The sequence below is a fragment of the Conger conger genome, chromosome 9 (assembly GCF_963514075.1).
Source record: "Conger conger chromosome 9, fConCon1.1, whole genome shotgun sequence".
NCBI classification, from domain to species: domain Eukaryota; kingdom Metazoa; phylum Chordata; class Actinopteri; order Anguilliformes; family Congridae; genus Conger; species Conger conger.
The window spans coordinates 32,717,600-32,744,640 of NC_083768.1; the positions used below are offsets into that span (position 1 = coordinate 32,717,600).

The 27,041-nt window shown below is 43.0% G+C and overlaps 1 protein-coding gene across 5 annotated transcripts in view; it reads left to right on the forward strand.

Annotated features, from left to right (window-relative positions):
• Window positions 1-27,041, forward strand: part of LOC133136548 (receptor-type tyrosine-protein phosphatase mu-like) — a 191,817-nt gene that overhangs the window by 96,207 nt on the left and 68,569 nt on the right. For 4 of the 5 annotated variants that reach the window (XM_061254133.1, XM_061254134.1, XM_061254135.1 and 1 more), the window contains exons 8-14: window positions 4,539-4,847; window positions 6,216-6,325; window positions 8,264-8,465; window positions 9,066-9,168; window positions 20,459-20,732; window positions 23,103-23,139; window positions 24,300-24,374. In XM_061254133.1, the coding sequence (XP_061110117.1) occupies window positions 4,539-4,847; window positions 6,216-6,325; window positions 8,264-8,465; window positions 9,066-9,168; window positions 20,459-20,732; window positions 23,103-23,139; window positions 24,300-24,374 (1,110 nt within the window). The remainder of the gene's footprint in view (window positions 1-4,538; window positions 4,848-6,215; window positions 6,326-8,263; window positions 8,466-9,065; window positions 9,169-20,458; window positions 20,733-23,102; window positions 23,140-24,299; window positions 24,375-27,041) is intronic. The other variant, XM_061254137.1, reaches the window with a different exon arrangement.

Consider the following 27,041-nt stretch of genomic DNA (forward strand, 5'->3'; position numbering starts at 1 on the left):
GTTTCCCTTTTCCACAGCAGAAAGGCAAAAAAACCTCTCTTCATCCTGTTTCCAGTGTTAGGCACTTTATATTTCTTAACAGCTGAGTGTAAAAACAGCTACTGAGCAGAGGTGGAACGTCCAGAGGTCAGAAAGTAAAAGTTATGTGTTCGCAATGTGTTTCTTCCACCCTTGAACTCAACCAGGTGATTTCCTACCTTCTGCCTGAAGAATTGTGCTAATTGTCAAATCCATTGGAACAAAATACTGGGGAGGTATACTTTTACTTGCTGAATGTTTTTTCAACCTCACACATACACACTCTCTTTCTCGCTCGCTCAATTGCGGCCAGTTTATTCCAGTGCTTGGTACGCCAGTGCTCTTCTGAAGAGCACTTTTCCCCACAGCAGCTCCAGCCGCATGCCTGTCTCTGGCCACCTCCAGCAGGGCAGGGATGAAGGCCTGTGACCGTCGCTGTCTGCGATGGTTGCTGTAGCAGGAGCCACCTTGGCTCATTGTTATTACTCATAAACACTTTCCGTGTCTGTCTAATCTCCTGATGGCTGTGCCTTTCCCCTCTGGGTCCTCACGTACCATTTCTAATCCTCTTTATTAAAGCGCACGGAAGATCAAATGTCTCCATGCTACCTTTTGAATCCTCGGCTCTTCGATCCAGGGCTGAGATAGCGATTCTCTATCACCGTGGATCAAGTCCTATCTGGTGACTACATTTTTCTTGCAGCTTGCAGGGGGATTGCTACGGGGACGTTGTTTTGATCTGCCTGTGTCTCTCCTCACCTGGAAGGCAAAATAGATAGTTTTAATTTGATCAAGGTTTCTCCAGATAAGTTTTGAAAACAAAGCTTTTTGAAAGTTTTCAAAAAACTGAGGGATTTAGGAAATTGCTTGTGGCTGATATTTGTGTGTTTTGTCAAACATATTAATACCATAGTAAAGGGTGTTCAGACGCTCTATGAGCACTTTATTAGGTTGACCTGTACACCAGCTTGTTAATGCAAATATCTAATCAGCTAATCATGGAGCAGCAACTATATGCATAAAAGCATGGTCAAGAGCGTGAGGAAGAAATCTGATCTAAGTGACTTTGACTGGTTGTTGGTGGCAGAAAAGGTAGTTTGAGTATCTCAGAAACTGCTGATCTTCACGCACAACAGTCTACAGAGTTTGCAGAGAATAGTGTGAACCAGATATATCCAGTGAGCAGCAATCCTGTGGGAAGAAACACCTTGTTCATGAGAAAGGTCAGAGGAGAAGCTGACAGGAAGGTAAATGGCAGGCATTTATATAGCGCCTTTATCCAAAGCGCTGTACAATTGATGCTTCTCCATTCACCCATTCATACACACTCTCACACACCGACGGCGATCGGCTGCCATGCAAGGCCCCGACCAGCTCGTCAGGAGCATTTGAGGGTTAGGTGTCTTGCTCAGGGACACTTTGACACAGCCCGGGCGGAGGATCGAACCAGCAACCCTCCGACTGCCAGACAACTTGAAGGTGACAGTAATGCAGACAACCTCACATTACGACAGTGGTATCTCTGAACACACAACGTGTCAACCCTCTGGAGTAGATAGGCAGCAGCAGAAGACCAAAAAGTCTAAGAAATAAGTCTAATAAATGCCTAATAATGTGCTCACTGAGTGCAAATGTAAAGGAAACTATTGGTACCGTCATAATGCAGTCCATTGTGTAAAGTTCCATCCCTATTAAACACAGAGGACTGTGGCTTCTAGCTGAAGACAGTTGTATTGACTGAAAACAGGATAGACAGAACCATAGTGTATTCCCATTGCAGTGATGCTTCTTTTTAAGGGATGTAAGCTGTGGATGAATTAACTTGGAAAGAGAATGAAAACTGCAAAGATGATGATAATGATGATGAAGAAGACAATGATGATGATGATGAAGATGCCAATGGCGAGGATGAAGATGATGATGAAGTCATTATGCTTCAGTTCCGTTCCTGAGACCTGTTGATCTAAATGGGGATTCTGAACATTGTGCATCCTTGTGCATGATTGGATAGGGTGAAGTACATTTCCCAGAATGCAACAGTCACTCACTAGACTACTTTGGGGCCAGGAAGTAGTGTACCAGTTTCCTGTGAGTGCCAGAAACAGCTCAGCATTTTAGCCCCTAAAAACGTACACATGTCCCCTGTGACAAATTTTACAGGCCTGTTGGAAATGCAAGAAAAAAAACAGACTGGAAAAAACCACAGTTTGCACTTTTTTACACGCCGCACCTGTTCACAGAAAGGTCCTATTCGTCAAAACCCTACCATGATGGAACTGCTGTAGCAAAGTGCTACAGCAATGATATTTCTTAAATTGATGTGTGTATGTTTTCTCTCCTTGTCTCAGAATCTTTTCTGCGGCACATTGTATCATGAGATTTTCAGAAAAATGCGGTGTTACCTGGGGATGTCCGTGCTAAGAATGTTTTATTTCAATTCATTTCAGCTACAATATATATGGGTCATGTGCAGCCCTTGGAGCTGTGTATCAACTCAGTGTGACACTCTGATAATTTTGTTCATGTGTAAAAAACATATAACAGAATAGCACTCAGTATGAAAAGGTAGGAATTAGCTTTTCTGTGTATTGTCATATTCTACCTTACACAAGTGTAAGCCACAGCACCTGCGGTTTTCAAGGTTTCCAATGGGAGATAAGTAGAAGAAGCATTCATTAGAGACAGTTTGACACTCTCCTCTAACTTCACTGAACAAAAGCGGCGTGTGTCCAGTCTGGAGAAAATCACAGCTGGAATGAACGATTCTGCTGCAAGGATATTTATAAACATTGTGTGAAAAAAATGCTACTCTTGCCTTTATGCAGTTCTCAATAATGACAAGTAACATAGTACCAAATCTACTGCAGTGATTTGATATTTGCATATCCTTTTAATGAAAGAGAGCAAATTCAGAAAATAACAAACAAGGACAAAGAAAGCATTTTGTTCAAACTTTTTTTTTATCCAATAGTTTATACATCTCCACGGAAAACCTTTGGACTGTTGCATTCATGTAGCACACTCCAGGTTATTTTATTGTATTTTGGCTGCTGTTTTCTTCAGTATGGTTTTGCGTGCACTGTTGAAAATGGACTCAATTTGTTGGCGTGAATTCGCTGAGAAATCAAAGTTAAAAAGCTGCTGTCGCATAAACTTTCATTACAGAAGTGAACCCTGGTTCAGACCAGCGTCAACACTGAACTCTTAATTTGTAAATGTATACATTTTTTCGTGCGGTTGTTTCCAAAGCCATTTGTTGGCTTTCCTCTCAGCCTTTCATTCCCCTGTGTTTTTTTTTTTTTTTTTTTGTCGTTTTTTTTTTTTTTTTCGCTTGTCGGTCATTTCTGCTGAGCGGAAAAGGGGAAACAAATGGAATATCAGAGTGGGCCCAGTATCCTGTCCGCCATTAGAATGTTAAACATGAGCGGCAGGGCCGCGGAATTGCCCGAGTGTGTCTCCAAGGGCCCGGGAAATGGAGTCGGCGAGAGAGCCGGCTCCAGCCGTGTGTAATAGGTGGCAAAGTGTTAAGTTCCCAGAGAAATGGACTGCGAATTGAACCTGGGATGGAAATTGATCCTATTACCTTGTGTTCTGGTTGCTCTCTCCTCATGGGAGAGGGAGCAGGAGTGAAGCAGGGAGGCAGTGGGGCTCCCTGATTAGAGTTGGGGGGAGGTGGTGGGGGAGCGCAGCGGGACCGGGGCAGCCTGTCTTCTGCGGGTCAGCTCAGACCGCAAGCCGCCATGGATTCTGCGTTTCTGGGGCCTGCGGTCGGGGGTGGGGGGTGGTTATATAATGGGAGGGGGGCAGGGGGTTTGGTTCGAGGTGATGAAATGACTCTGAGATCTCCGCTTGGTGCTCAGTGTGTGGGCGGTGTGTGCCTGTGTGTGTGCGTGCGTGCGTGCGTGCCTGCGTGTGTGTGCGTCCATGCATGCGAGTGTGATTGTGCGGCTTTGGGGTAGCTTATCATGCCATTATTACCAGGGGTCAGAATCACCTTGTTCCATGTAATGGTCTGTCTCCTGTGGAGCTGATGCTTGACTGGGCTTGTAGGAATGAAACTGGCTAATGGAAAAGGGTTGCTTTTTTTGGAGCAGGATTCAGAGCATATAATGTCATATTTCTGTATTGTGTGAGCTATGAATATTACATGGGGCGGCATCACAGCAGTGTATATTATATTCACAATATTTGGGGTAGTATCATAATTATTATGGAACTGGTTATGCAAATCCAAGGTTGTCGGTTTGATTCCAGGCTGGAGTGCTGCTGTTGTAACTTGAGCTTCCATCTTAACCTTAAACTGCTTCAGAGAAATATCCAGCTGTTCATAAATGTTTGTATAAAGAAGGTATGCTACATGATTTCACAATTTCTACCATTCCCAGCTGCATAAGGCTTAAAAAAATGCATTGCTTCTTATTTAGCCAGTGTTGTGCCAGTATTGTATTGCTATATCGTCTGAAACATGGAACTATATTCTGGTCAAATTCTAGTTTGATTTGTGTTGTGTTCTTTTCCAGAACCCATGCATGGGCCCCAGAAGCTGGAGGTGGTGGACATCCAGTCCAAGCAGATCACCGTGCGCTGGGAGCCGTTCGGCTACAACATGACCCGTTGCCATAGCTACAACCTAACGGCACAGTACCGGTACCGGGCCGGCGCCAAGGACGAGATGAGAGAGGAGGTGTGCTACGACACCACCAGCCCCGCGCCCCAGCACACCATCCGAAACCTGGCCCCCTACACCAACCTCAGCGTCCGGCTGGTCCTACGCAACCCCGAGGGGGTCAAGGAGAGTGTGGATCTCCAGGTGCAGACCGATGAGGACGGTAAGCCACTGGGGACAAACTTCAACAGAACGCTTCTGAAATGTTGTATGGCGTTGATGATCTGGTTAGATTTGAAAAACTGCTGACTCTGTTCTTCTGCTGCCATCAAACTTCTCTGGCAAATAATGCTTGAGATTCTGTTGGACCAAAGCAAACATGCAATTTAGAATTTTTGCTGAGGTCCTTCAAACATTAGCATTACTAATGCATATATTATTTATTTTAAGTCATATTTTTTTTTTCATAATATTTTTCATTATTTAATATTATTAAACCATATATACAAACTGTCAAACCATATATACAAACTGAATTTTGTTAAATCATTTGCCAGACTATGATGGGAATAAAGAGGAGAGACTTTTGAACCTTTCTTTTGGTGCGTTGTGAAAAGACACAACATTGAGAGACACGTTTTCACCATCTCATGTTAATTGACCTCCACAGTGGGCTGAGAATTCCCTGAGAATTTTGCCCTGCTGACAAAATGATGTCTTGTTGTTTCTACCCCAGATATTTCTGAGACAGAATCTTAAAAGAGTCGACAGACACGGTCTCGGTGTTCCGCTCAGGTGCGAATGAACGTGTGTTTAAGGTCCCGGGGGGACTGGGGGGAGGGGGGACGAGAGAAACACCATATATCAAAATAGCTTCAGATATTCTCTTTGACCAACTTGCACTCTGAAAAACCCTTCTTTCTAATCGAAAGTCTAAAAGCAATCCATTGCTGGGTTAGGAGGGCAGGTTTATTGTCTGCCACTAAGTTCATGTAAACATTGACTGGAGATTGAAAAGCCTGATATTTCCCTAGGGATGTTGGCTGAATGTTCACCAGATCTATATCTCTTAACTTTTTATGTATAAATGTCAAGATTTTTATTCCACTTCTGTTCTGCAACCACTCGGTTTTATATCTCTCAATGAATATTTTGCCTTTGTTGGCATTATATTGGCCTTGTTTGATTTATTCCATAAAATATGACATGGAATTAGGGCTGTAAACCACAATTTGTTTTTATTTGTTTTCACAATTTATTTTCATGGCAAATATATGAAGCAATATATTTTAAATGTTAGAAACCATGGAAAAAAACAGACTAGCGAGTGATGTCTCTCCTGTCCCAAAGACTTTCAATAGCTGCCTCCATCTTGGCTCAGATAAGGAAGTAGTCGCCCTGCATTACCGCTGACTTGCTGTCTCCTTATAGAGCTTGGTCTCTCTTGATGTCACACAAAGTGTGTGTGACATGGTAAATGTAGTGACTCCTGTGTTTTGTCTCTGTTAGCGTTTTGTCCAATCAGTGCTGGGGGTTGGTGCCTCTGCTGCCACTTGGGCTTAGTTTTGTTGTTTATGTATCCTCCAATCAGTGCCGGGGGCGGTACCTCTTGAGTCCATCCAGGGAAGTACCTACGAAGAAAAGATCGGCCTCAAGTGGCGGGAGCCAGTGCAAACATATGGCATCATCACACAGTATGAGGTAAGCCTAGGTGGGAAGCTAGCCTGGGCCCTGTTTATATGAAAACAGTGGAGGTTAAGTACCGTGCTCAAGGGTATCACAAAATCACTCCACCTGGAATTCAAACTTGCTGCCTTTCTCAGCGGTCCTGACATTTCAAAGGGAGTTTCACCGCTGCGGAAATGTTAATGGCCGGTAACCGGATTATAAAACGCAGGAATGGAATCCATGGTGGGCTGCTGTGTTTGGTGTGCGTGATATATGAACAACATATAAGAGTCGACCCATTCGCAGCATACAGAGGAAGTGACCTTTGACTTGGGCCTTAGCACTCCGTCAGGAGTTTTTGTTCGACCTTCTGCATATCTGCTCTTTGACTTTGTACAAGGCGGCCGGCGCTTCTTTCCCAGGTTAAGGACAGGTGTGTATCTACCAGCTGCTTATGAGCTGGGCGCAGCAGACAGAGGAGCGAGGGCTGGGAATCTCCCAGTCTGTACGGTGACAGGACATTCCTCACTCCTTTGGGAAGGAGTGCACTGAGGTGTGCCCCTGAGATGGATCCCCAGGCGTGTTCTTGACTTGGCTGAATAAACACTGGGGGCATACTTTAATGTGGCAGTCACTGGCGCCTCTCTGTGCAGTGAAGGTGGGCGCACCTCCGACAAGAATGCTGCTTGTTCCAACAAGCGGATTGTTTTTGAGACCCCGTGAAAAGGATCTGGCAGAATCAGTCATCACCCGTTCCTCGTATGTGTTTTGGACGTTTGTGTTTTCAAAGATTCCTCTGGCTGCCTGAACCAGGGTTAAAATGATAGAGTAGCGTTTACTCCCTGCCTGAGGGAACAGTACATGTCTTGGAATGGAAGTTCACGTGCGCGGCATGCGTGTGGCATGCGTGCCTAGATTTACGAGGAAGCTGGAGACTTGTAGTTGCAAGCCCTCTCACCGTATTTAAAGACACTGCTGATACTGTAAGCTCTGGTATCAAAAAGTGATTTCAACTTAATTTCCTGCGGTCAAGGATTGTAAATATTGCCTGAGTGACTTCTCTGTCCATCACAAACTCTTAGTACTTCTGGTTCCCCACAGTTTAGCGTGTCAGAAAACTTTTTCCTGGTCTGAGTTTAAAGGAAACCCACAGGCTCTTTAGAGATTCAGAAAATCGGCTTTGTACTACATTAAACCCATTTGCTAAAATGTCTTCTGACTTGAAATGTCAACATTTTTATGTTGAAAGCCTCACTCCACATGAGCATTTGATTAGCATTCCACATACGTCTCGTGCAAGTCCGTTAAGGCAATGTAATATTCAAGCAGGCAGTCAAGCGAACATAAAATGGCGAAAATGCCCATTACCTACCGACGATACGCGCTAACAATAAAAATAACTGAAATGTTAAATATATATTATAAAAACACGTCTAATGCAGGTTGCAGTCCCCCTGAGTGACGCATCGTCTGTAGACGCATTAGCCAGATGAGCTGTAATGGGGGACATTGGAGCGCTTCACACCTGATGGATACAAATTGCACGGCTCTCAAACTGCCATTGTGTTCTTTAATTGGAATTAGAATGGCGCAGTAATGACGGAGTCCCTCCAGTACAGGCATACTCATTCATTAAAGGGGAGCCTTTTAGAGAGCAGATAAGCTTGTGTTCGGAGGCTCTCCTCCTTTCAGAGTGCGCTACCTCTAATCATCTGCTCAAGTGAACTCGGAGTCAAATAAAACAATAGCGCCCGTGCTCTACCTGAAAACGGACAATGTCTCGAAGGCCCAGAAGCATATGAGGCTGTTACATTCCAGCAGGGGGCAGTGTAAACTGAGTCTCTTCCAGTTCCGGGCTATATTGATCTCATACAGTTGTTGACATTTTTGAAGAGCTGTCTGCATCTGACTTTCAGAGTGAACGGTGCGTGTAGTGAAAACTTTCACATGTTTTGTGCTGTTGCCCGGCAGATCTCATACAAAGCCGTGAGCTCCTTCGACCCAGAACTGGACCTGTCCAACCAAAGTGGGAAGGTGTTCAAGCACAGCAACGAGACTTCTCATGTTTTCCTGGGACTGGTTCCTGGATCAACGTATTCCTTCACTATCAAAGCCAGTACTGCCAAGGGTTATGGGCCTCCTGTCATCACTCAGTTTACCACGAAGATTTCAGGTAAGGACCACAACACCTTCTGTTACTACAAGTATATACGTATAGAGCAGTACTCATAGTGCTGCTACTGCATGGGGTGTGCAATCTTCATAAAATAGTTTGTTTTTTTCTCAAAAAAACATTTGAATGGAAAGTCCATGGCAAATAAATGGAAGTCCAAGGCACACTTGGTAAAGTTAAAAGCCTTTTTTTATTTTATTCTTGCAATGTTAAAATAAAGGCTTTCAACTTCACCAAGAGTGCGTTGGACTTCCATTGCATTGCCATGTTTCCCTCTCCACTTTTTTGATTGGTAAACCAAAATGTATTTTTGAGATATTTTCATTTCTTCTTCTTTCCAAAGAGCACCTTCTTCACTATCCATGTAGTGCGCCTGCTATACATTTCTTAAGCGTGTAAAGTGTGTATATCAACTGTGAAATACGTATTTTAGCTGTAATGTGTGGAAAATGTGTATATCAAATGTAAAGTGTGTAACGTGTGTATGAGCTGTAAAGCGTGTAAAGTTAGTACATGAGTTGTAAAGTTTGGAGCAACTACACATCATGTGACTACAAGAGCACATACGTTTTTTCCACCACCACCCCCCCCCCCCTGCAGCCCCCTCCATGCCCGGCTATGATCAGGAGACCCCTCTGAATCAGACTGACAGCACGGTGACAGTCCTGCTCAAACCGGCTCAGAGCAGGGGGGCACCCGTCAGGTAGGAGCTTTCACACCTGCCAGCACCCCCCCCGCTCCCTCTCTCCCTCTCTCCCTCTCTCCCTCTCTCCGGTCGTCTCCCTAACACCTCTTCACCACGGTGCGGGAATTTCGCCCGCGACGGCTGTCGGCGTCTCGGGCCCCCGTCTCTGTTAATTAACGTTAGCAGCGGGCAGCCCCGCAAGATGGAGACCGATCTTATCCGCTCACGCTCGAATTTATTTCATTTAGTTTTTCTCCCCCTTTCTTTTCCGCGTCACGGTCTGTGCCCGGGTCCCAGGGAGAGGGACTCGGCCTTTGAAGATAAGAACAAAGCCCCGCGGCGGTCGGAGCTGGCCCCGTCATCTCACCCTCTTTGCATTTCTTTTATGTTTGGGTCACTGACACTCTCAGGCCCCGCAGCCCGGACGGCCGCGTCGCGCGCTAAAACCTCTTCTTTCATTAGTAAATATTGTATAGGAGCCCCTGTTTAAATATTTAAAACCTGAACCTGGGCGCACGGCGTAGTCAAGTGCTCCTTCTCTCTTTCATACCCGCTGCGTGCCGTGACTGAGGGATGAATCGATTCCGCCCGCTGCATTTTTTCCGCTGTGCCTGTATCGCCCTCTGGGGAATTTTAATAATCACCGATTCACAAATCCTGGAAACGGACGCTCTCTGAGTTTATCTAAAAATGCACATGTGTAGCTGACCTGTCATAGCAACAAGATTGAGTGGAAATTATTGGGTTGAATGTTTGTGCTGTGGACAAACAGTAGCCCAACAGGCACACTAACCCAACAGGCAGGATAACTCACCATCCATAGTAACCCAACAGGCACACTAACCCAACAGGCAGGATAAGTCAACATTCATGGTAACCCAACAGGCAGACTAACCCGACAGGCAGGAGAACTCAATATTCATAGTAACCCAACAGGCACACTAACCAAACAGGCAGGATAAGTCAACATTCATAGTAACCCAACAGGCACACTAACCCAACAGGCAGGATAAGTCAACATTCATAGTAACCCAACAGGCAGACTAACCCGACAGGCAGGAGAACTCAACATTCATAGTAACCCAACAGGCACACTAACCCAACAGGCAGGATAAGTCAACATTCATAGTAACCCAACAGGCAGACTAACCCGACAGGCAGGAGAACTCAACATGCCTAGTAACTCAAGAGGTACAGTAACCCAACAGGCTCCATAACCCAGCTGGCAGAGCAAATCCAACAATGATCCCTATGTGCAAACTGAATGCATGACAAAACATTTTTGATTGTAAGTTAAGGAAAAAATGTGAATTTTTTCTTCCTCAGGAAAGTAAGGTATCCCCACATCCCTGAGTTAAATAAATGATGCCCATTTTCTCTAGCCCAAGGGGAGTGAAGAGTACACTATGATTAACTGTCTTAATGATTCGTCACGAACCTGCCTTCTCTGAGTGGCCTGGACTGCAGATGCAGGATTAACATGGTCAATTGACCACCATCTGAAATGAAACCTTTTCTTCACTTAGCACTGGAAACGGATGCATCCTTTCCACCAGCCTGGAAATTTCTCCACATTCTGGAACTTTCCTGTTCCTGGCCCACAGAATAACGTATGCATGCATCCCTGATGTGCTTTGGTTAACCCACATCACTGCTTAATTGTTTCAACGTTATCCACATTTCAGAAAATAGTGCAGGAAGGTCGTAGTGGTTAGATTGACAGCCACCAGTGAATTGAATTTGCCTCTCATTGCTGTTTTGAAAATATTCTGCAAATAAATCAACAAATTAGGATTCCTCCACGCCATTGTCCAAATGCTTTAAGCCTGGAAGATATTACATTTTTGACACTTGATTTTGCACTCTCTGAACTGTCCAGAACCCTTTAATTCACCAGTAGTGCTCTCGACAGGCTCGACAAAATGCCAGAATGCATTTACCGCTGACATTATAACCAAGATTAATTTCTTTAAAAAAAGAGAAAAATGTCAAATCAAATCTTAATCTGTCACAGGTACAGTTCAGTAATACTGACACAGAATGTCATTCTCCCAGAAGTCTAGTTGCAAAGTCTTAATTATGATTAACACACCGGTATGAATCAGAGACTTTGTTAATTAGCGTCAGGCTATCTTTTGTTTACTGTCGGGAGACACTTTGATTCTGTTGCAGATTAGACAGAATTTATCTTTTGGGATATTAGCATCGGATGCATTACACTTTCCTCCGTTTGAATAATAAACTGTATCACATTTCAGAAACACATCCTGCAAATTTGAATATTATATAATTCATTTTGTTGGGAGAGAAAATAAAGATTTATGGTTATGGCTCAGGATATGAGATTCATGGTACCTACTGACAGGCAGCTTGGAGTAATATAACTGTTAAAAGAAATGCATACTATCCCAGGAAAAGAAGGAAAACGGGATGAAAAATGAGCTGTTCTCATCCTGTCCCATTTATTTCTTGGATCAAAGATGTATGTGTGTAATGTAAAGTCTTGGTATTACTTGCTCAAATTGCGTATTTGTGTATTACGTGTGTTTTCTGAGTGGCGATTTCTGCAATCACGAACGGCAGTTTCTTTCAGGGGCTTCAGTTAAGAGCAGCAGCTTTGTTCCACCATGGTAAAACAAGAACATGTTTACAGGCGCATTGCAAGTGCATTGCATTTTCAAATTATGGTTAGATTAGGTTATGTTTAAAGTGATCTTTTAAGAAGTGAGATGTTGATGATAACACAAATTAAGAAATGAAAGAAGGATGAAACTTGTCGTAGAGGAAGCGAAGGATGAGGGAGGGAGAGAGATAGGGAGACTGAGAGAGAGGGGAGAGAGTGAGAGGGGTCAGAGAGAGAGTGAGAGAGAAGACAGAGAGGAGTGAGTAAAAAGGACAGAGGGAGAAAGAGATAGAGAGGGAGGGGAGAGGATGAGAGAGGGAGAGAGGGGAAGAACAGATGAGAGAGGGGGGAGTGAGGTGAGAGAGACTGATGAAATGCTGTTCTTTTGATTTTTTTCTTTCTTTCACTCAAGTGGTAGGTGACAGTGTGACAGTCCTTAGTTTTTAGAAAAGGTTCTGAAAACTGTTCTAGCATGTATGAATTCTGATGTCTGACTTCCTCCCCACATCTAACAATGTGGTAAGTTTTCGGTAAGTGGAAACCTGGCAAGTGCATGAGGATTCAACATGACATATTTTAGGGCACCTTGCTGAAGAAAAATTGTCCAGAGGGAAGTGTTTGGCCATACCGGACCAAGAATCAGAATCAGCCTCATAAAGGCTTTGCACTGAAACTGTATTCATTTATTTATAGAAAAATTATCATTCCCTAATATGCAGCTCAGTCAAAACCATGATAATCTCAACATAACAAACCAAATATACACAATTTTTAAACAATTTGGCAGCAGATTTTAAATGGATAATTTGCAATGACGTACTACACTAAATAAAAATGTCAAAAAGATGTGTATGTGTACAAAAAATCTAGGCTACAAGTTTTACTGCAGCTAGAATTAATAAATTCACAAAAACCTTCACATCAATCTAAGTGTGTCAACATTTAATATATGTGCACTTCATTAGTAACATGGTCTAATGCAAAGTGTAAATTGAAGCGTAATCTGCGAGGACAGCATTCGTTTCCCGGAACAATTTTTACCAGGGGGGACGATGTTCCTTTAAGGGGATTAGTGATCTGACTGGCAGTCACACTGTATTACACTAATGTTTGAAATCGCCCCAAATGGGACCAGAAGCCGCCTTCAACACGCAGTGCCAAGACAAATGTTCTCCTTATCGTCCCGACCACGGAACAAAAATATACCTTTTCCTGCGAGTCTCTGTGTCTCAGGCCTTTCCCCCTTCCTCCACGAAAAAAGAAAAACAACATAAACACTCTTCTATGTTTCCTTCAGAGATCAATTTCCTTCCTCTTTATCCTCTTCCCTCAAATTGCTCTGACAGTCACTCTCACTGTTTGATGTATGAAGGATATTCTGCCTAAACAAAGTAGTTTTGCCACTTTTTACAGTAAAGGTGAGAGGGAAAAAAGCACATTTAAAGACATTTAAAAATGAAAACCCACCTGAATTCCTGCTTCATTCTGATATCGATATTAGGTAATAAAGGGACCATAGAAAAATTCCACCAGGATTTTAAGAGCCCACAATTACCCTGAATTCCCTACTCGCAGGTTTTGTCAAAGTGAAATGAGTTTGAAAGACACGCCGGGTTGCAGACTCGCCGACTTACAAATACACTTCAAAAGCACCACAATAAAGTCTCAAACAGGGAGGCAGGTCATTAAACCGTCGTACGCATCGAGCCGTTATATTGGGTGGAACTCCGCTGCGTGAATCGTGTGCCCAGACCAAACGGTTGCCTCAGCGTCTTTTAAGATCTAACTGCTGTCTTATCCTTGCCAGTTCTCTTAATTTGTTTATTCAGAGTTTTTTTTATAGATAAAGGTAGATGAATAAGCAAGGACTGGCTTAGTGAAGATGCTGGGTCAGGAGGCGTCCATCTTTTACGTGGACTCTAAATCAGGCAGATATACGGCCACCTGGGGAAGGCCCCGCCGCTCGATCGCGCCGATGCCCCGAGAGGTAAAATTATTAGCATCGGGAGAGGCAGGTGAGATTTAAATGCTCCCTCGACAGATCCCTCATCTGGACAAGAGGGAAGGCGAGCCTCGCTCACATAAGAGAGCAGGAAATATAAATGTGGTCTTCAGGTCACAATTCAGTCACAGGCGAGTCAAACCCAGGTAGTTGGTTGCTACCGCGTGACTGTGGTACAGCGTGTATCTTGCCGCACGGTGGGAATGAGACTAATTGGTGCGGGTTTGGGGAGCGGGGGCTCACAGGAATACCAGCATGGCCCGTTGTCCCTGGCAACTGCCCCTCATGCATCGCTTATTTGTGTGGTTTGTTTTTGGTCTTACCTTCCCCCCACAAGCCTTTATCTGTTCTGAATGGCTTTCCAGTATATATACTCTGTACTCAAGAATATGGGACAGATTGCACATTTTTGCAATATGTATGAATTGCATTTGGACATTACCAGGTGCTTGTTGATATGTTGCCAACCATCTAAACGGTGATGCTGACTGACTGAGTAATGAATTATAGATCTTTTAAAAAGGAAAAATATGTACATCTGTTAAAGGCCAGGAGGCAACACCCAAGTCAGTGACAAGGTAAAGTTATCAAAGATCCTCTGTAGGGGTCAGTGTTCTCTTCTTAGACAGAAAAGTAGGACAGTAGGGGAATATGATATGGACCTAATGCTGTTCAAAGCAGAATACCCAACTGGCAGTTTTGGTTGGACTGAAAAATGTGTTAAAACCAAACAAATGTAGTACAGTGTGGTTTATAACTTTTATAAATGTCAGTACAATACACATTGTTGTGTGTTTTTACCGTTTCACATGTTCTGAGTTCTTTTTTTCATGTATCAGAACGCATTTCACTGTAATCACTAAATACCCTGGCTATTGTAGAGGAGTATAGGCATTCTGGTGTTTAACACCTGAAGCAGTTTTGTTGAAGGAGTAGTTACAGAAGGTTGCAGACGTACACATTGTGTAGTGAGCGCAGTAGATGTGTTCTGTAGCTGATGAAGCAGTGATATTCTTGTCATGAGTGAGATGCAGAAGTACACAGTTAGTCCGGGGTCCCCTGTGCCTTCCTGAAACAACGTGAAGCAATTACCTGTGAGGAGAATTCCCCGACCTTATTTAAATTCCCATAAAAATGCATTTCCCTGGACAGGGACATAGTAGGTAGTTAATAGCTTCAATTTACTCTTTATGTACTCTTATTGATTTGTATGTGTTGCACAGGCGAAGTGCAGGATGTGATTGCAGTCACGGCTTGGGTGTTACCCCCCCCTTTCCCTGTCAAATAACAAGCCAAGACCTCAGTACAAAGGTCTTCACTGTTGGGGGAGCGATTGGGGGACTGAACTCGTCACCAAAAGGTTAGAGGTTTGAGTCCCATATCGGGCACAGCTTCTCTGTCCCAGAGAGAGGTACTTAACCTGAGCTGCATCAGTAAATATCCTGCAGTATTAATAAGTGTTGCCGCGAGACACTAAGCACAGCACCTAAGTCACCCAGGATGAGAGGAGCCTCTTATGAAATAAATAATGAGGCAGATGCATCTCATTTGCTGTGCATCAGTAAAGGGAACACCCATCTCCTGAGGCGGTGAAGTCAAGCAACTTGTTTGTAAAATGAAATGGCAAGGAATGTGTTTCTTTGGCCTGAGGGTAGGCAAAATGACCCTGTTTGATTAGAATTTAAATGAGGTTGTGTGACATATAGTTAGAAGTTAGTTAACTGGAAAGTGCACCTTGTTTGTTTCAGTCTATTGAAATGCAGGAACTGCTGAAATTATGCATGGGTCTGTCCAGGAAAGTGTAAATGCACTTTGATAGAATAACGTAAGCTCTTTTTTTATAGATACCTTCATCATTTGCTTCCCTGTTGTTGTTTTTTGGGGAAAGAATCAAAGTGTGCTGAAGCATGTTGGTAAAAGTCTTTGGTCTGTCAAGCTGGCTTGTGATTTGCATTGTTTGCCCAGTGAGCAATGACTAGATGTAAGCAGCTCAAAGCACTGGAAACATACGGGGGAAATGATGACAGGCATTATGCAAAAACAGACTCATTGAACAAGAAGCAAAATTATGGGTGATGCAGTTTGGCTGTGTATTATCATTGGCATCAGCTATAAGTACTGAAAACCGCAATGATAATACATTTTCGCCCAAATGCTCTTTATTACAAGAGTTACGAGTCGCTGTCACTAGCTTATTTTATAAATCGCATTCAATGAAGCCGCAGTGAATTTATTTGAATTCTGAACATTTCTGAAACTGTTTGCGGTCTAGAGCTCTTGCAGTCACGTAAACCTGCCCAAATGCACACAGAAGCCCTCGTCAGTCTGCAGTGTTGACGGCGCTTTTTAGGGCAAGGTACCAGCTGGGAGGAACCAGACGCTTGCTGGGGAAACTAGAAAGACTCGCCTACAGAAGCGAGCGGAGCAGAACTGAGGTCAGAGAGATTTTTACTGGAGGAGATGTTGATTTTCTCTGCCAGTCTCTCAGGGCTGAGGTTTGTATGAATCTGTCCAAAATCCCCTGATAATGTCCGGGAGCCTGATTGCCATCGGCATTTGCTATCTTGCCTGAAGGAAAAAAAAATCACATCCTTGTAATTCATATCATTAAACAAGAGGTAACCTTGGGGGAGATATTTTCCAAAATCTGTTGTCGAATACAAAGTGTTGCGCTAGATGGCTGGAACAATCGTTTTCAGGTGTCTTGACAGTATCAGTAATGAAATATGCTGGGAGACATAATGTATGGTGCGTGCACACACGCATACATTCACCCACGCAGGCACACACATGCAAACACAAGCACACGTACATATACCCATATGCACATGCACACAATATATACAATATAAGTATATGGATTTATCAATGTCTTGCTGTCATAAATAATCACAAATATGGACCATGGCATCTTTTGTTGTCTTGTTTTACTATGCTGGAAGTGAAGCTTTTGTTGTGTGTGTTGTGTGCGGTCCCAGAGACTGCTGGCACATATTTCCCATGATTCACTGCTCTGACAGTCTATTTTATGTTATAGATGGCCTTTAAGTAGGCCTTAAATCTGGTCTAAATGGTCTATTCACTTCTTCCCTTCTCATCTGTTTATGACAGGATAGTTTGCACCCAACCCTTTATTCCCACTGCAGGATGGTAATTAACTTCATATTTCTCTTCAGCCTCTTTGCTCTAATTAATATTTCATTGCAGCAGATTTTATCACTACACAGCGATGTGTGTGTGTGTGTGTGTGTAAGTAAGTGTGTGTATGTGTGTGTGTGCATGTGTATGCGTGCAGGTGTGTGTGTCTGTGCGAGTGTGTGTATTTTGTGCGTCTACGTTTGCGTGTGCACTTGCATGTGTGTGTGTATTGAACTGGAAGCAATAGGGCAAGAAAGGCTTATTGAAGATGGAAATGTCATTTCTTAGCAAGTTACGCATTATACTGGCGCAGAAAATGCTTCAGCAGACTCCACCTAGAAAATGGCAAGACATTTCTGTGTGATCTCCTTCTTCAGAAGAATAGGCTGCTTTGAATATTTATGATGCCGTACACCAAATCTGAAATAATTCCCCTGGTACTTTTTAAAATGTAATTTATTTATCCTTTATTTTTCCGGGAAAACCCCCACTGAGATTGACATCTCTTTCAAGGAGGACCTGAAATATATACACAGTTACTGTATAAAAACGTAATCATAAAGACAAAACATGGGTAATAAGACAGGTTGTAGCATTATGCAATGGCTAAACAAGATTAAAAGCAGGCACACAGGTTTAAGAATGAAACATTTCAATTCAGACTGCAGTATTAATATGGCTCCATTTAGCTGATACTGAAGACTATTCCAGGTTTGGGATCCATAGTAATTAAAAAGTGACCACGTTTGTTTTACTCTAAGCAATTTGTTAGTGTGTCCATAGGTCAGATCAGTATTGGACCTCTTTAACCAGTTCTTGAATTTACTTCCAATTTGCCTGAATTAAAGATGGATTACTGTTTGTTTAGAATTACTGACCATAAGCGAACATTGGCCCTCAAATCAATGCGGCACAATAACCTGTTACCTAATATGTGGTTGATATTTTTGGTCTGTGGTAATTGCCTCTTTCCCTCCCTAGTGCATAGTTATCCACAATTACTAAGTTGATTAACACATTACTTTTGTGCATATGCATAGATCCTATTAATTTGAGTTAATCCAAGCATGACTGTACACATCATGAAGCCCTCTAAATTGAATAAAGTATAATATGGAACAAATTACAGCAATTAAGCCTGATAAACTGAATGTTGGGTTTATAATTCCTGCATACATTCATTCTGGCTGCCCTCAGTTTGACTGCCAGCTTTACAGCCCATACTAATTTTCAATGGGCTAGCAGACGGATGTTTTCCTGTAACACTAATGTAGATACATCCAGTACACTTTCCATGCATCAGCATGTATAGGATTTGAACCCAATTACTTATTTCTAAAATCCTTTTATATTTAATTTGGAACAATGGCCTTGTTCAGAACACTTTGAAGCATGAAAGCCATTAAACTTTTTTTTTTTCCTCAGGAGATTTGTGCCATTAAGTAACTAATAAATCATTTTACGCTAACACGCTAGCATGAGATGGGTATTCTGGACCCGATATTACTGTATGGTCACTCACAGCTGCGTTTGATTGCATTGTGGGTTTGCCTCACACATGAGGTTAAATAGAACTACTGGCTGTTGTCAGCATATGGAATCACAAAAGTGTCCTTTTTTAACCATGGGGCCTTGATAAAGGAGAATTGAAAAGAGGGCATTTGACCTTTAGGCGTTTAAATTATTAAATGGCAAATAGAGAGGAGGTCTGGATACTCGCAGAGGTAATTTGTCTTGCGCAGCTCGGAGCGCGAGAGAAATCCTATTTTGGGGCCGGCGGCTTGGGGCTTCAGCGCGCGGCCCTGGTCCGCTCCTCGGGTGTACGTCCTGCTAATAAAGAGCCCTTTCACCTGAGCCTTTTTCATCTCTCACTCACTCCTTCAGAGCGCCTCTGCTCTCCACCGCACCGAGCAGAGGGAGGCTTTATCCCATCAGCCTCACCAACAAAGGCTTTCCACTTTTTTCTCTCGTGCGACTTTTCCACACCACGCCCAATTATCACGACTTTGCTGTGCTAATTTCACAGCACGGGCCAGCTGGTATATGTGGAGTCCAAACATCCTGTAAAATGGGTGTTTAGCGCACCTGGGTGAGAAACATCTACGTTGTGAAACAGAGTAGAAAATGGCTGCAATCCTTTGAGAAAGACTTTTATTCATGCAGTTTGAATCCCAAATCGATGGAGCTCTCCAGCTGTCATGAGATAAATGAGTTAGCAGAATCCTTCCCACTACTGAATTCAGACTGCAGGCTTCCTGGAGAAAATGAACCAATGGTGACAGGGGTTGATTAATGGTGGTAACTATACAATCATGGACCGCCCTGTGTGAACATAATCTCAAGGATTCGGTGTTGTTCAACACTGTTCACCTGTGTGTTAGCTCAGAAGTGCAGTACATATTCCTCGTATAATTTTCTCTGCAAACACTCAAAGCTGTTTGGAGTATATTTAGAGAATGACTCACCTTTCCTGTTCACAGTTGATGTCTTCACATGTTCCATGCAGTTTAACCCCGTTTATGTGTGGGTTGTGGGTCAGGTGTCATATCACTTTAATGCTGCCTGTTCTGATCTGATTTGAGTTTAAAGTAAATTGAAAAAGTTTTCTGAACAAAGGCAGCTACTATTTTGGAAAAGGTTGTTTGGATGGAATACTGCAAAACTCAGTCCAGAAAGGCTAATTAATAAATGATTGATAAATGTCCACTTCAACACATTCCCTGGGTTAATTTCCTCTGCGTAACTCCCAAGATTTTCATGAGACTAAACCAAGTCACCACCCTAGCGGATATAAGTATTATCAATATTTATCAGTAAATGTAACCGTTGCATGCAAGTTAATTTTGTGAAGAATGGCACGTAACAAACACAGTCTGTGAAGAATAAAACCAACACATTTTAATTGTGGGTTGAAGTTAAGTGTATATAGCTATGTAGCCCCCAGAATCCAGGTGATCATGAGTGTAGTTCTGCCTGTTGTTAGCATAGCATGTGACATAGTGTATGTTAGCATAGCGTGTGGCATAGCGTTTGCATAGCATATGTTAGCATAGCGTGTGGCATAGCATATATTAGCATAGTGTGGCATAGTGTATGTTAGCATAGCGGGTGGCATAGCATCTGTTAGCATAGCGTGTGGCATAGGGTATGTTAGCATAGCGTATGTTAGCATAGTGTGTGGCATAGCGTATGTTAGCATAGTGTGTGGCATTGTGTATGTTAGCATGGCGTGTGGCATAGCGTATGTTAGCATGGCGCGTGTCATAGCGTATATTAGCATAGTGTGGCATAGTGTATGTTAGCATAGCGTGTGGCATAGCGTATGTTAGCATAGCGTGTGGCATAGGGTATGTTAGCATAGCGTATGTTAGCATAGTGTGTGGCATAGCGTATGTTAGCATAGCGTGTGGCATAGGGTATGTTAGCATAGTGTGTGGCATAGCGTATGTTAGCAGAGCGTGTGGCATAACATATGTTAGCATAGTGTGTGGCATAGCGTATGTTAGCATGGTGTGTGGACCTGACTCCCCCCTTCCTCTCCTCAGTGCGTACCAGGTGGTGGTGGAGGAAGAACGGCCGCGGAGGGCCAGGGGCACCGCGGAGATCCTCCGCTGTTACCCCGTGCCCATACACTTCCAGAACGCCACTCTGCTCAACTCCCAGTACTACTTCACTGCTGAGTTCCCCGCCGGGGCCATCCAAGCCCCCCAGCCCTTCTGCATCGGGGACAACAAGACCTACAGTGGCTACTGGAACACCCCTCTTCTGCCACACAAGAGCTACAGCATCTATTACCAGGCTGTCAGCACAGCCAACGGGGTGGGTGTCTCTGCTCTCCTTTTCCCATGGAAATACATCTGTACCATAGACAATATCAGCGTGTACAAAAACAGCTACAAACTTACATGTTTTAACCTCAGAAACATATTTTACCCTTTTATAGTAATTGTCAAACCATGTCAAGCTAGTTGCTAGTCTGATCAATTGGTCGACCAGCTAAACCATGTCAAGCTGGGAGCTGGTCAGAACTGATCAACCAGCTACCAACTGTTTCAAAACCTAGCTTGAGCTGTTTTTTTCAGCAGGGTTTTAACCTGTTTTGAAATATTCTTATTTAGCATGTATTGAAATGGTCAGCAGAGAGTAATTCTAGAGAGAGAGAGAGTGAGCTGTCATGGAGTATAGACAGACAGATAACAGACAAGCTTGTATTCTACACGGCCGGTCTCCTACAATGCCATCGGTCTGTGCTCAGACCTCTTTCCTCTTTCCACATCATTCTGGATGTTTTTCTTGACCCTGTTCGACAGTTATCATCAAATCCACAGAAGATTGGATTGACATCATTTGAGAGAGAGGTCATGAAATGAAATATGAATGTGGCAGACAGTAATATGCTGCTGAGAGAGGACTCCAATCAGAACTTGACTAGGGATCAGAAAAGGTGGTGGATTTGTGCTGTGAGTGTTAGGGCCCACTGTATGAGAAACATGTTTGTTCTCTTCGCTGACCTATAATGTCATAAAACGTCTTGAAATACTGTGGCATTCTAAGTAAATTAGCAGTGAATGTCTATTTATTTTTTGGTGCTAAAACCTACTAACCCTAACTGGCTTGCTTTGTTATGCAAAATATACTGGCTTCAGTTAGCAAGAGCACATGTGTGAGACAATGTACAAATGTGTGTACTATTCATTAATTATCATAGTATTGTGTTTCTGTACTGAATTTATTTACAGCTGAATATAAATTACATTCACATCCTCCATTATAGGTCAGTGGATATTTTAAGTTAGACCTGAATTGATTATTGCTATTTCATGTAAATGTAAGCCAAAGAAATCGTTTTTTTGGTTTAAATTATTGAATATTTGGGAGTGCATTTTGGATCATTATTATTCCTGACTTTCTAAAATCACAGAAAACTATGTGACTGTTTTTACTCCACTTTTATTCCTCTGTGCTTTTTTTATTTTACAAATGCATTTTAACGGACTTTGTCTGTGCTTAATGGAGTCTCAAATTAGTACTGAGTTTTATCTCCAGTCGCAGATGAGCAGATGCACTTACCTAACCCCCGCTGCATCTTTGTATTTAACTTCAATAATTTAACAGCCTCTTCCTTTCAAACATTATCTTTTTAAATAATGCACCTTATAAAGTAAACATTTTTTACTGTGATAAGCAACAGGATAAAATGCCAAAAATGCTGGAGATGTCTATTTACTAATTCTTGTGCATTCCACATACTGAAATGAGAAGGCTTTTTGCCTGCACTGATACATTTACCTGTATCTGGAGCAGGGTTTTTTATCATCCAAACGGGGTGCTTGAGAGGTCTTTGGGTTGTCTTTGGTTGCTCTTGAGCCCCATGTGTCTGTCTGTCTGTCTATCTATATGTCCCTGACATTCACAGACTAGTCTGCCAGAAACATTTACAACTTGGGTTTTTAGTGTGAATCAATTGAGCCAAACTCAGCTGAACCGTCACATGTGCAAAGCATTGCATACACTACATGAAAAGGGAGTGGTCCAAAACCAATGTTTGTAAGGATCTCACTGTGACAGTTAAGGCAGAAATGGTTTCCTCTCCGGAGAACGCACACAGGAATCGCCGGAATCCAACTGCCCTGTGTTTTACATTTAATGCTTTATGTAGTATGCGCATGGTGTGTGGGAGATTTAGGAGAGTGTTTTGGACAGAGATGAGGTTGGGCTCCCACAGGAAGCAGGCACATTAATACGGGGTGGTAGAATGCTTAAGGAAATGGGAGGTTGCAGGTTCAATCCCCTGGGTAAGCTGTGGGGCGCCGCGGTGGTGTACAGCTAAGGCATCGGACTTTGGTTGAACACCGAGGACTGGGGTTTGTCCCCTGGTCCTGCCAGGTCCAAGGAGGATCACCGCATTCAAGCGCCCCAGAGTCACGGTCCGGGACTTGAGACGAGGCGGCTTGAAGAAGGCGCATCGATCTCCTTCCGCCCACTGGGGGGCACGGTTGTAGCAGTGGTTCCATCAAATTGTGGGAAAATGGGAAAAAATCTTAAACAAAATTAATAAATAATATACACTGCTCCAATCTACTAAATGCCAGTAACATACTGTAATATAAACACGTTTTTTCTCCCACCCAGTGAAATAATGACACCTCTTTGTTTTCTTTTGTTTTTCTGTCCTTGTCTCTGAAATAGGAAACCAAAATTGACTGCGTCCGAGTCGCCACCAAAGGTAGGATTGTCATTGGTGCCTGAAAGCATAGTGACCTCTGCGCAGATTTTGATTGGTTCAGAAAAAATAAAAGTTGTCAAGGATGGCGCACCTGTAATGCAAAAACTTAATGCCAAACAGAAGCTTTCAGATCTCAACCACACATGCCATTTAAAATGAAGCGAATATGAATACTTCTATAAGCTGTTCAACCCTAGGCATAATTGCTCAGTGTATTTTGGTCTTTGTTCCGGATGAGCTGTGAATTAATAATACTTAGGCCTGTCGTATTGAGCAAGCTAAGTCTCAAACACAGCAACAAGTTTTGGATGAGCCATTGGTAAAATGCTAATCTGGATTTAATATCACACAATACATCTGCTTAATTAGTTTGTTGTTTCAGCGATGGGTTATTCTTAGTGTCGATGCTCTAACAGAAGCATTTAAGTAAAGGTTTAAGGAAAGTATTTCATAACTGTTTGAGTATCTTAAAACATTTAGCAACGCAGGCAGGCATTCACTTTATTGATCTTGAACAATTAGCCATTCATTGTGGCCTTGAACAGTAAATCAAGTAAATAATTTTCAAATGTCTGCTGCCAAAATTGGTTCAAGAGGGACATTAGCAAAAATGTGTTGATTAAAAGATGCTTCCTTATTAACACCGTGACACCCCCAACAGCTTATTTGTTTCACAAATAATTTATAGCAGATTTAATGTAGAAATGTCAAATAAAAACAAGGCGTAACAATCAGACCATATTTTCTTAACCTGCTCCAAAGGTCAGAGGCATTTTAAAGGCAAGATATCGTCTCCATCCTGGCAGAAACCAATCACAGGAGATAATTAGACAATTTCTGCCTGATACTGTAACTCATCATTTAACCCAAACTAACTGTTAAAAGAAAAAATGACAAACCACAAGCTTTATAACATGGGAACAACACTAATGAACAACCCATCTAACACTGGTAACATCCTTGTGTCATGACTTTAAACTTTGTACTGACAGAAGTGGATGCACTACTAGTTCACCAGCTATGAGCCCAGAGATGAGTTCTCTCTTCCCGCTCTCCTTGTTGCATTGTGATTGCGATGTTCTTGTCTACAACCTCAGTCTGCTTCTCTCTTTCCCCTTCTGCATGCCCTCCTGGATCTGCGTCTCTTCTTTTGCCTTTAGCCGCCATAATCGTCACTCAGCTCACAACTCCCTACATACGCATCGCCCCGGCGGCTGGCGAAAACCAACTAACAGGTCAGATACTCAGCTACCCAGCCACGTCCTGTCAGTCAGTCTGTGTGTGTGTGTGTGTGTATGTGTGTGTGTGGGGGGAATCTGTGTGCAAGTGTACTGTATGTGTGTGAAAGTCTGTGTGTATTCGTAGCTTAAACTTGTTTATTTAACAACATGCAATTTGTGGAGATTAATTAAAGTCTTGATTATATCGCTTCATTTTCATACACACGGTGCAATTATTATTTTAAAATGTAAATTGAGATACAATCACCGATGCTTTTATTTGGAAGTGTCATTATTATAGAGAAATAGTTCCTGTTTAACCTGTTTGCAGGTTGCAGAAATTGTTTTTATTTATTGCGGAGCTGCAGTTTTCCTGGAAAGGGAAAAATCAATGGACTTTTCCAAATGTGTGAACTGCAGCTTTAAAGCATGCGAGACAAAGCCACCGTGCTCCAGCATCGGGGGCAAAATTACATTTAAATATTTACTGTGCTCTTGTCAAAGGAAGGGTGAAGGCATATTTTTCTCTGTCAAGCACACGTAATAAGTTTAACCCTTAAAATACTGGAAAAGGAGGTTTGTCTGCCCAACTGGAAAACTCAATTTTAATAGAAGGCAAACTTTGTTATTTCGGTTTATTATTTTGCCATCTACTGCCATATATTTAATTTATGTGATTAGAAAAACTCAGCTGTAGTGGACAGCATGTGTCTGGATGAGAAGACGCTTTGTTATCATTGGGAACTGAAACCTCAGGGCAAAGCAGCTATGCCATTTGCGCAGGCCGGTTTATTTGACAGCATTTCCTGCAGAAGCTAAGGTAGTGGGTGTTTGGGGATGGAAGCACTTCCCTTTGATACAGCAATGCAGCAGATGTCCCTTTTACAAGTGGGATTTTTTCACAGCTTCCTTAGAGTAGTGCCTGTTTTCCTTAAGGCTGTTTTGTGGTAGAAATGAGAGCAAATTATTATGAGGAATAACCCCTGCGATTTTCTGCCAGCATTGCAGCTGGTAACGCTGTGTGCATTGCAGAGGGATCTGTGTGAGCTCTACCATGGAGACGGCACATACCCCAAAACTCAATGTGTAAGAACCAGCTCCATGGCAGAGCGAGTTAATATTGTTAATATTATTTCTGAAGTGGAGTATAATGGATAAGGAACTGGCCTTGTAACCATGGCCAGTTAAAATAGGTTTGATTGCAGGTTGGATACCCAGGTAGGATAAAACCGTAGCTAACCTGCATTGCTTCAGTATACTTCAGTATATTATGTTATGTAGCTGATGCATTTATCCAAAGATACATACAGTTGATTAGACTTAGCAGGGGACAATCCCCATCCTGGTGCAATGTGGAGTTAAGGGCCTTGCTGCAAAGAAGTCTCTCTGGATAAGATTTATAAATCCCCATAATGTAATGTAGCATTTGAGTGAATAAACAAAAACATGGTCAAAACTGCCCTTGCAGAGCAGGCTTCTTTATAAGATTTTTTATGAAATACTTGTTAGGTTATCTTTATGGTAGGCTTTTTATTATTTTATCAAACATGTTTGAGTCACAGTACGCTATGGTTCTCAGTTCAGTCTGCATTGATCAGGCCTTCTCTTTCCTGGTGTAGTCTGTAATTCCAGTACTCGGATCCAGTTCCCAAATTCACTTCCAAAAGTGTCAGGCTTCTGTCGGATAAAGCGTGCCTCCCTGACCCGATGATGAGTCCACTTTCATGGGCTTGGGTGCAGAACTTAACTGGCACAGGAAACTTAAACCTCCAAAGGAGATCTGTCCAGATGGAATACCTCTCTCTACTAACCCTGTCTACAGCTTTTTAGTGCCAGCCCACAGTGCTCACAGGTTGAGGTTAAGGCTGGTAAGCTGTTGGTTTGCGTGCATTCCCAAACAGAATGGGTCTAAGGGCCTGCGGAAGCTGACTAAGCAAGCATTGTGTTTCTCTTCACAGTGCCCCCATGCAGGTGGGAGGTTGTATTGTACCCCACTGTCCCTCCCCTGTTAGTGTTGTAGTAGACAGGGCCTGGTGGGGTTCCCGTGTTATACAGACCCTCACGGTGTGTCATGTATGGGTCACTGTCAGCTCTATCTGTCATGGAAAACGATGCTAAACAGCAGTGCGGTGTGTGATAGAGGTCATCTGGCTTCACTGGCAGAGGAGGAGTCTGTCTTCCTGTCTTTCTTACTGGTCTGTGCACACCCATGGTACCGGAGGCTTCCTCAGGTGGTAGCTTGACGTGTGTCTGTGTCTGTATGTGTGTGCGTTGTGTGCGTGCGTGTGTGCATGCACATCTGTGCGTATGGTGTGTGTGTGTGCGTGGAGTGTGTGGAGGAGGGAGGCAGATGCTGCTGAAGCAGTTGTCGCTGCGAGGTGTGGGTTATCTCATCGGAACAGATCTTAAGCGCACTCCCTGGTGCGTTCACCCACCACAGCGTACTTCTGGAATAAATTACTCACTGGGAGTCTGAGCTCTGCCTCTCACCATATGCGACCCAGATTTTGCTGTCCAAAGGCCAGAAAAGTGCTTATTGTGTTTGTTACAAAGAAAACAGTGGTGCTGCCGCGCATCGCAAATGAGCTTCTCTCCTTCCCTCAGGTTTGAGGACTAATATCAGGAGAAAAGGCACATTCATTTACAGGTTCAGAAGCAAGAAATAATGAATTCAAAGTGTTA